Here is an 11012-nt window from a genome sequence, read left to right on the forward strand (position 1 = left end):
TTTTATGACAAATGCACTTTTCTCTCATTAGATTATGAGAATTCCCGTCTTGACTTGACACCTAACCCTAACATCACACTGACATCTTAAATAGCATAATAGCATAAATACTTAAATAAATGTTTTCCCATTACCAGGCTATGTCCATGCAGTCATACTAAACATTGTAAGGTAAGTGCTAAATGTTAGAATTTCGCCAACATACTAGCATGTTAGCATGCTACAATACAAAACTTCAAACATAATATTGCTGTGACATGATTCTGATGAAGGGTTAAAGGGTTGGTTTGCCCAATTACAGGAATGAAAATAACATATTACACAATTTCTTTTATTTTCTCAAGTTTTGAAAAATCCATACTCGGAATTTTTTTGTGGGGATAACAGTACTAAAAAAATTAAAGTTAAGAGACTGAACAGCGTCTTGTCTCTGTAGAAACATGTCCAGTGTTCTTCTGGATCAGTGCATCACTAAAGCAGTTTGACTCCACATTAAATGTGGAGTCAAACTGCTTTAGTGACAGGGGACAACAGTGACAACATGGGAACAAATTTTGTTCGTTTGTCCTGAGTATCTCGGACACATTTTGTTGGTTCAGGTTTGACCAAGTTACCCTCGTCAAGGTTACAGTAAACAGTTTTGGTTATAGCCTATAATGTTAAAAAAAAAAAAAAAAAATAATAATAAAAAGGACCTGGTTGTGTCTACATGGATAATTGACATTTCTTGTCATAGAACTAACAGTGAATTTCCCCTGAGAGCGAGCTCGGTGATAAAACCATGTGTGTTTTGACATAAAAAGAAATGACTATATCGTGCACTAAATTAAAAACTATAAATTCAGTCCAGTGATTAAACCATGCCAATGTCCTGCACAGTCCAAGCACCATTTCCCTCACCTAGCTGTTTCTGCTCCTCAGTGTTCAGACGCTCCATCACTCTCCACCTCCATTTCTGCTGTAAATTTCTTTTTGTTCATATTATGCTGTCAACTTCACTGTCTCTTTCTCTCCTGCCTCTTCCTCCACAACCACTCGCCCCCTCTATCTTTAAAATGACTTTGAGATGTTACAGATTTTTCTGTTATGACTACTGATGTAAAGCTTTTCATACATTGTATGTTTTATGTACGGTCCAGAGAATGTTGATGATCACCATGATTTATTTCTTGCTGTTTTCTCTCCCCTCTTCTACTTTCTTCCTCTCCTCCTCTTTCTGTCTCTCTCTCAATCTCTCTCTCTCTCTCTCTCTCTCTCTCCCTCCCTCTCCTCAGGTCAGGAAGGCGTGTGTTGTTGCAGACCTGCTGAGGAACATTGTGCTATCTCCCAGTCATGAGGAGTAGTTAGTTACTGTGGTAGACAGCCTCCATATATCTTTTTGTTTTGTTTTGTGGCATTCAAAGTGACAAATTTAATATTTGGAGCACCTTAGCAATATTCTGTACTTGAATAACAACCCCTGGCTTCAGCTAAACACTTGAAAAACTCTACTCAGTTGAACATTCATCATCTTTCCAATTTTCTGCCTCCAGCAGTACTCATGTGGCCTCAGTTATTTCAACTATCCACCTCCTGTATGCTCACAAGGTGCTTATTATAGAGGCAAAGATGACATGCCCAAAGCTCTTTGCCTCAGTCTTATTAAACAGGTTGACCCACGGATAACCATCACACCGCTTAGCGCACTCGTGGACGGACACACTCCCAGAGACAGAGCCCTGCCCCTGGCTTCAGGCAGTATGGGAGACAGAGGCTGGGTATGTCTGAGCCCAGCTGAGTTTGCCCAGCTGCAACAATACAGCGAGTGTGAGTACCCACGTGTCTCCATCTGGGGTTTCCACATTTGTGGCGTAGATGATGATTTTCTGTGTGCATCTTTGGGTGTGTGTGCACACATACTGTATGTGTGTGTGTACAGCTGATACTGCTCAAATGGTTTGTTTGCTAAACTAAATAATGTGGTATTTATCCTATAGTGTGCCAAAGGCTTTATGCAAATCAAATTCAAACGAGGGAATCAATGGATTTTAAGTATGCAGGGCCACAAGCCACAAATGTCCCACATAAGACATACAGTATGAAGCACTACAGAGGCTAAACAAGACATGAATTAACTAGAATGGCACTCAGTAGAGCGAATACCTCTGCCAAGGCCCAACAGTCCCCTTTATCCACATTAAATTGTACTCACTCACAGACACCAGCCACCTAAATACACCTAATTTTCTTCATCAAGATCTATGCATTATTCCTGGGAAATGAAGAAAAATGCCTTATCTGGTAATGTTAAGGAAACTGTGTAAAAAATCCTGGATCAGTCCCTTTATCCCAATCCACATGAAAAGTTGATGGGGTCTGTTCTGGGCTGGGACCGGTCCTCAATATCTCCTTGGAGGAGGTGATGATGCATTCAGTTCAATTTAAATGTATTGGTTAAAGCCGGGGTTGGTTAGTTTGTGGAAACCAGCAAGAGCAAGCTAAATTTTGAAAGTATCCAACAGAATAAAATCACACTCCCTCCTTGAATGCACACTGCCTGACCACCATGAATGTGTTATAGACCTGAATATGACAGAGCTGCTCAGCCTTGCATCCAATTTTGCCCTGTGGCCAATATATCTCATCTATTCATTTCACATAACTAACTTATCTTTGTCATCTTTTTTTACGAGTTTACACCAGAAATTCACAACGAGAAGAGTTGACATTTGCGTTCTGCAACATTGATAAAACATTCTTGCTTAAATCAATATGAGAGGATGTAGTGTTTCATAACAAAATGACTTTTTACTCTGCAGCGCAGCTTTAATTATATTACAGAATAATAACAATGTAATGAGAATGTAAATAAATAAAAAATCAGATGACTAACTAAATACAATTTTGATATAATAATTAATATGAATAATAGCAAGAGTAATATAATATTCGTCAATAAACAGTTTAATCATCAGGGGATGTGGCCAAAAAAAGGTTCAGAACCACTGTCCTAGACAAATCTTTAAAGGACTGCTTAAAACTAAAGAAAATAATGAAACACTTGTCATTTTCTGTCTCTCTTTTCTGTATGTATTCAGATTTCATCAGTCTATTAGTGACATTTGTCTACTCCTGGTACTTCTTATTCTCAAATCAAAAGGAAAGCATACACTGGCTCAGGACATCAGGATGCCACTTATTAGCCTGCTGGATGAGCCTTGTGGCCATCACTTCCCTTGCTAGCAACCACATTTGTTAGTCAAAAGAGCATCTGTCTTCTTGTGCCTGGTGGATTCTGCCTGTCATGATGGTGGATGAATAGAGTATGACCCTCTCACGCAAGCTATTCCATATAGGAATAACACAATCATGTATAAATCATTGTTTGTAGACCTTAGATGTAAAATCTCAACAGGTCATTATGTCGGATTCACTGATTGACTTTAAGGTCACTGACATGAGATTCTTACTACTGAGATAGACTAGGTGGTAACCAAAATGGCAAAATCACTGTCTTTGCCTCACTTACTAGTTGTCTCTACATGATGCTTGAATTGCCAGTTCCTTGGTGTCAGTGGCAAAGATCTGCAGTGATGATGTGGAAAGCAGTCAAGATATTTAGCTTACAGAAAATCGAGCAGCGGGCAGCTACTCGGAATGGGTGGTAGTTCACAGATTTTATTGGTGTTAATGGACATCGCCTGCCCTCTATTGGCACAACTATACACAACTAACAGCATAAATTCTGCTGAACTTTTGCTGGGAAGTTAATCTGCCCTCTCGTATGTTTGATATCTTTCCAAAGCCACTAAATGATGCTGTATTCGGTGTGACCACTGGGAAGGCTTTCAGGAACATTCATGACTGGCAGCTTTTGTGTGCCTTAATTGCAACAGTGTTTCTTCATGTCAAGTGGTCTAATTTATCATATTTTGAATACCTTACTGAAAAATAGTTTTTATCCTAAAAAGTATGTCCTGCAAATGCAAAAAAGAAAATCCTAACATCACTACTCACCTGTTAACCTACACTGGGTTGAATCGTCTTGTGTTTTAATGATCTGACAGATGTTTTCTACAGACCGAGCCTTAACCTGGTTTGAGAGTGTCTCATTCACCATGTGGATCAAAACAAAGAAACACAGTTTCAGAGCATTTCCAGGAGAGCATAGATGTCACCTTTGTGTCGCTTGTCCAAATAAGTTTACTGTTAAGTCTACTTTGCATCAAATGGTGTGCTAAGCACCCCCAGGGCACTGAAAACTCCCATTGATTAACAGAATTGTTTCTGTTTTACATAGGCTGTGAGCTTTCACAAAGCCATGAACAGTGATGCAAAAAACATTTACAAGTTAAAAATATATTTACTTCATTTGTCTGGGTAGCCTATGACAAATTGTCGTAGTTTACCTGCAGTTGATGAATGTCTGAGGAGAAGGTCTTTGTTGGAGTTTCTGAGATTCCTCTTTTGCTCGTCCTAGATTGATACACGAAAAAAAGCACCACTGCTGAAAACAAAGTCAACTGAAATGCCGGTGGTTGCTTCTTATACAGAGCAGAGTTTGCTGGCTGCTCACTAATTTGTGAGACTTGACATGCCCAAAGCAATGAGCAAGAAGTGGCGGAGGCGATAATGTTGCACCATTTGTTGGTTTCAGATGGATCTTCTCTATAAGACTGTGCACAGGAGAGGGCACAGACATAATCCTGGCTAATTCTCACCTTGTTCATGTTGCTGATGCTGTGGTGTAGCAGGACTTTGGTTTACGACCCAGGTTGCAGAAGAGATTGGAGTGTAATAGAAACATGACAGATGTGCACACTGGAAAGGCCCCTGCAGGCTGGGAAGGTCTAATTTTTAACTGATAGTGAGGAGATGAAAGACAGGAAGGCTCGTGTATCACCAGCCAATCAATCGAGGACATAATGAAGGACACGAGCTGTTTGTCTCTAGAGATAGCGGTGCGTGACAGAGCAATACTATCAGGTTAAAGGGCTAGTGTCATTAATAAGCTATATAATCAAATGAACTGAAACAATTAGTTTCTTTAATTGATCCCAACCATTTTAGAAATTGATTAATTGGTAATTGAGTCATTTTTCGACATTAACGGTTCTAGTTTCTCAGATGTCATGTGATGGAGTTTCTTTGTGATGTATGATAGGGTCATGTGATATGTTCTTGTTTTGCACTGTTGCTGGTGGACGAGACAAAGGAGGGCCTTTTTCACTTCTGATAGACAAAACAATTAATCATTTAATCAAGAAAATAATCAGCAAATGAATTGATGATGCAATGATCATTATTTGCAGCCTTAATGTAATCAATTAGAGCTGAAGCAGTTTGTTGATTTATTTATTAGTCGATCAACAGAAATTAATCAAAAACCAATTAAGATAATTGCTTAATCATTTAAGTTATCTATCCAGCTGAGATGCCAAACAGTCTGGTGTGATGGAGCCAGAATATTTTACAGTTTGATAATAAACGTTGTTGTCCATGGTGACATCAGCGCACTGAAACAGTAAACTTCATTGGAACTGTAATAATTGTAAATTTCTCCAAGCATGTTTTTCTGCGTAATGGGTTATGATGTATATCAGCACATATTAAAGAACTTATGCACAGAACCAGATATATCTCTGATATCTGTGATAGGTCAACATCAGCTGATAATGTCCTTCTATCAATCAGCCAGGCTCTAAATGTAAAGGGACCGTCCACCCAAAAATGCTACATGCTGATGGAAAGTCAGGTGAAGTGTCATAGTCCACAAATATTTGTGGAGCTTGTGAACCCACACTTTTATCTTAGCAGCTGAAGGTTTTGGCTGAAAAAAGAGTGTACAGTCTTTTCAGATCAATTCAGTATCTCCGGCCTTTCAGACACTGCCCAGTTACAGATTAACAGTTCAAAAGCTAAAGATTTTTAATTTGCAATTACACACATTTCATTTTTATGGTTTCAGCAGTACGTAAAGAATTTTTTTTGGATTTGTAATGCTGGTGACCTGAGTGCATCTGACTGTGATGTTCTTTACGTGCTTGCAGATCACTAACCACATTGTGTGCACAGCTAATGCTCGAGAGCAGGCTGCTCTTTATTTGCACACTGGGTGTTCTCTTATCATGTTTCCCATCTTACCTGAGATGGTACACTGCTCCCTCTCCCTCTCCCTGTTTGCCTCCTTCTGTCATCGTGGACATCTAATGCAGGACAGAAATAGGAAAGCTTTACAGGCTGCAAAGCTGCTGCTGAGCACTAAAAATAATGAAGTGAAGTGTCGTCCGTAGTTGATTATGAGAGCTGACGTGACTGGTGAAATCAGGTCTTGAGCGTGTGCATGCATAAGTGAGTATGGTAATGATGGAAGTGGGGCGATCCACCCATGCACATGTGCACATTTGTCCCCTGTAATTGTTTGACAGATGATCATGGGAGGAGGTCATTACGGTCAGAGTTCTGGACAGAGGCTCTGTGACGTGTGCGTGTGTGTGTGTGTGTGTGTGCGTGTGCGTGCGTGCGTGTGTGTTTGTGTCTGTGTGTGTGTGCACACATATGGGATTAGCATCTAAAAGTGAGAAAGACACCATGTGCCCTTTTACTTTTCGCTAACATGGTGACTCACAGGCTCAGCTCAACTGATGCAGCACTTCCTGGTACAGATGAGTACTTATCAGAGCATTTGTTAATGGGATGCTGCATGTTTATTCAGGTTATGAGACAGTTCTATCCAAAGGAAGATTTCCACTAAAAAATATGATTATAAAAAGTGCTCAAAGCTGGGGTTGGTAAGAATGGAGAAACCAGCAAGGGCAAGCCAAATTATGAAAATATCAAACCAAAGATCCCACCAACACCAACTGCTCTGTAGCTCTCGCCTGCCCGCTGGGAACTGTGTTTTAGCGGCTATGTTGCTACGTTTAACAAACTCTCTTAGCTTTTTAGCCGAATAAATTCATAAATAAACAACTCCGCTAAATGACACAATATATAAATAAACACAAGAAAAGTAGCTGTCATGAACATACCTCAGTCTGAAAAGGCTAACCACACCAACAGTTGCTCTTGTATTCATGCTGTAGGTGTTTGCTTTGTGCTAACTGGGTTGGCTGCTTAATGAATCTGTTGCTTCTGCAGCGACTCACTCATTCTTTGGCTCAAGGACTGTGTGCTTTGTGCCACTGAGTTAGCTAGCTGCTGGACAACAGGCTCAGGGGCTGTGAACTGTGAGCACAGTGCTACCTAATGTCTCACATTCTGGCTGCATTTTATCTGTCATCTTGTGTGACTAGCTCCCTGACAGCTTTAGCAGTATGTCCGCCTATAGCCTTGTGGAAGCCTCCAGTCATGCGCAATGAGTGCACGATTGGAGTGCATGCAGGCAGGCAGGTATGAGTTAGACAGACAGGCAGCCTGTCCAATGTTTTCATACAGGCCAAATGAGATGATTGGATGTGCCTTCCTTAAGGACCTGCAACAGCCACTGTTGGTGGATATTTTCCTTTTAATGGTCAGAGCATTTGATGTATTGATTGCTGTCGGGATCTTAAGAGACTGTCTAGAAATATAACAAAAAATGCCTCTAGAATAACTTACCAGCCATACCTTTAAGGAAATGTACTCACATACAGCATGATTGGGCTCCTTTGCTTAAAAGAAGGTCGCAAGGTTTTCACAAGTGAGTCAAGTGTATCAAATCAAATGCGCTGCAGTAAATGTAATAACAAAATTCTATATTTCTCTGTTTCCTACTCAGACTCCTCAAAGAAGCTGAAGGATGTGCTGGAGGAGTTTCATGGTGAAGGAGTCCTTTCCAAATACAATCCAGAGCAGGTGTGTCTGCAGCACAGTTCCATTCTCTGTTATTCTGGTCCATATTTGGTGTCTTTCTGACGCAGCTACTGTCCGTGCGCATGCAAACACATGGCGCGACTTTTTCAGAAGCTTGTTAAGTTCCTCTGATTCATTGTGATATCAAGCACCCGAATGCTTAGTCATTAGCTCATTTTTAGATAAAGGCTGTGGTGGAGACACACCCTCAGCATCGACTTTGGCGCCTGACGTCAGCCGATCAGCTCCCAGCTGGGCTGTAGACGTAGAGGCTGCAGTAGTTGGTGCAGACTGCTTAATACCGTCATTTGAACTTTAGACAGTGTCACTAATTTCTTGTATTTTTTCTTTTTAGCTATGACTCTCATTTCTCTCCTTGTTCTCTCTCTCTAACATACTGTACTACCCACGGCAAGTTGACTTGTGAAGCTAAAGAATTTACTGTAAAATTTACTTTAAATTTAAGAATTTAAAATGTTAATCCATTTTCAGTGTCTTTTGTGTATTTAGACTGATTCTGTGTAAATCATTCAAGGGGTGTGTTTGAGCAGATTTACCACAGTTTAACTTTGCCTAATCACTTTTTTGTTTTTTGTCTCTGTTGGGTCATGATATACATCTGTCAGCCAGGCACAGTTCCACATGGACTGATTTGACTGACTCACTGATTGCCACCTTTTGTGGTCAACAGGGGCAAAGTTTTGCTCGCAGAAGCCGACCAAACACTCTACATAAACTTTATATTCAAAGACCAATATTACCATTGTTTTGAATTTTCTGTGGTGGTTATTTTGAATCTTGATTTCCTGAACCCTCTTCCCAACACTATCATCAGAATAAATGTTGGCAGTGTACGTTCCTACTACTGATCTGATGTGATCACTATTTTCTGACATTTTATAGGCTAACGATTAATTAAAAAATTATGGAAAGAAGAACTGAATGTGAGAATAAATTAATCAACTACAAAGCACAAGCTCTTCTGAATCTCAAGGCTGAAAAAAGCAAGACATTTTTTTGACATTGGCGTTCAAAAAGAAGTGTGGTAACGATTATTTTCAGTGTTGAATAATCTCTCTCCTCAGGTGATACCATCAGAATATTTGGTTAAAGGAACAGTTCACCTAAAATGAAAATGTGATGAAACTTTACATTTCAGGCTTAAAATCAGGTTAGGGTTAGAAAAAGATCATGTTTTTACTTACTTAGTTCTGTAGCCATAAACATAACATAAATGATCCTGACTTCTCACCAACAGTATCTGGTTTCGTTTCTTCAAACATGGCTAGAAAATGTCCCGACTCACTATATAATAATATTTTACGCTCACACATGTTGAAAGCCACTTTGAATAGTGGTCTCTGGCAGTTCCAACTACCACCATCCCCTCAACCTCGTCACATGAAAGTCCGCACTACATGTTATCTGAATCTGATGTGACATGTATTCTAGACATGTTGATATGACATGTATGACAAGTACAAATTTCTATGTATCAATGGTTTGCAGAAATGTAGAATGCCAACATTTTATTCTGGTGGCTGGGCTGCTATTTTATAATTTAGTCATATTTAGTTGGAACCCAAGTTGACTGCTTCCATTGCACTTGTGTCTCCTGTATTCTCAAAACATCCCTATTGTTGGGTTAAATCAAGGGAAGAGACCGACAGTTTACAAAACCACAATATTATGGCATTTAATTAAAAAAAAGGCATCTGGGTTTAGCTTGTGGTTGTGACATACGGCCACCTCCAGTTAAATAGTTGTGTGATGGAGGGTTTTCCTTTTTCCGTTGTTCACGTTGCAATGTGCTGATCTGATTAATAGATGCTTAAGTATAATGTGAGCTAAAATCATTGTCAGAGTCAGAATGTGTCCGGGCTGAATCAGACAGATCCTGACTTATCCCATCTTGTGATCAATTAAGTTACTAGAAGGTTACCTCACTCATGAAATACTGTATGTAGCTTTGAAGACTCATGGTTTGTATTTTGTTGTGTTGTGTCACAGTTTTTTTCTGACATTAGCAAAAGCTGTCTTTACTTCATGTGATGTGATGATTATTTTGTATCATAAAAACTGTTTTGTTGTAAGGGTTCTATGAGCTGAGGAGACTAGTTTACCCCCCACCAAGTCGTAACTAAGGTTCATCCTATTTACTGGAGGAGTATGGAACAACGTTTCCATTGCACAACAACCTTATAGGATTGTAGTGATTGTTCCAGGTATAAGTCAAACCCTCAGGCAAGGGAAACAGAGTTTTGGTTTGTGAAAAGCTTTACATTTTGATCGCAAAACGGATGAAAATATAAATGAATGGTCTTGATTTTTTTTCTCAGGTAAGTGACCGTGGTATAAGTGGGATGAATCCCTTCGGGGTGTCCATAATCGGATCTCACTAGAAACTTGGTATTCAATGGTTTTTATAATGCCTCATTTTAGGGGGTGCTGCAGTGCCCTCAGCACCCCTGTTCCCCACTTCCATGTCTGAGTGGACATTGTTTTTCAATAATTTGTGTATTTGACCTCACATCTATGTGCATGTAAAGTGATAGTCTGCCTTGTAAGATCGTTTTGGTGGTTTCATGTGAAGTTTTCTGCTGGAAAGGCCATAGATAGTCAGGTGTTATGGTATAAAGATGTAGACACACTGTTCACAGCAAGTTGTGGCTTCCACACAGGCCACTGGTAGAGGATTTAGATTTTAACTACTACTACTTACTTTTAGACTTAGTGAATTTATTGTTTTCATGTATTTAAAATTATATTTTCAGTTTTCAGACACTGCTTGGTTTAGTTTAAGCAACAATTACTCTGTTAGATTTACGCAATAAAACTATTTGGCCAAGTTTGGCTTGGATTTAAATAATAAGTCAGTGTTCACTTTGGATTTCACACAGGACACAAACACAAATGATCACAAAATATATAAATAATCTCTGTTAGAAGTTATAAGTGACTGGACACCCAATGGAGCAGACAAGAACGTGCATCAGGTACACAACACTGTGTGTGATGCAGGATGTAAGGCGTAGCCCCCCAGGACAATGAGTCCCGTCCATAATCAGGAATTAATGGACTCCATGTCATCTATTAATTCCTGATAAAGGACACCTCGTCGAGCATTGTCCCTTACCTCAACAATAGACTGCAAATTTTGTAAAAAACTCAACAAAATATTGTTCACTATCATTAATGAC

At 39.6% G+C, this 11012-nt stretch overlaps 1 protein-coding gene across 1 annotated transcript in view; it reads left to right on the top strand.

The window, feature by feature from the left end:
• The first annotated feature begins 1591 nt into the window (after positions 1-1591).
• Positions 1592-11012, top strand: part of dgkg (diacylglycerol kinase, gamma) — a 100424-nt gene continuing 91003 nt past the window's right edge. Inside the window, exons 1-2 of the mRNA XM_073473667.1 lie at positions 1592-1806; positions 7739-7815. Of these exons, the coding sequence (XP_073329768.1) occupies positions 1614-1806; positions 7739-7815 (270 nt within the window). The 5' untranslated portion in view covers positions 1592-1613. The remainder of the gene's footprint in view (positions 1807-7738; positions 7816-11012) is intronic.

Source organism: Pagrus major, chromosome 9 (genome assembly GCF_040436345.1).
Source record: "Pagrus major chromosome 9, Pma_NU_1.0".
NCBI classification, from domain to species: Eukaryota; Metazoa; Chordata; class Actinopteri; order Spariformes; family Sparidae; genus Pagrus; species Pagrus major.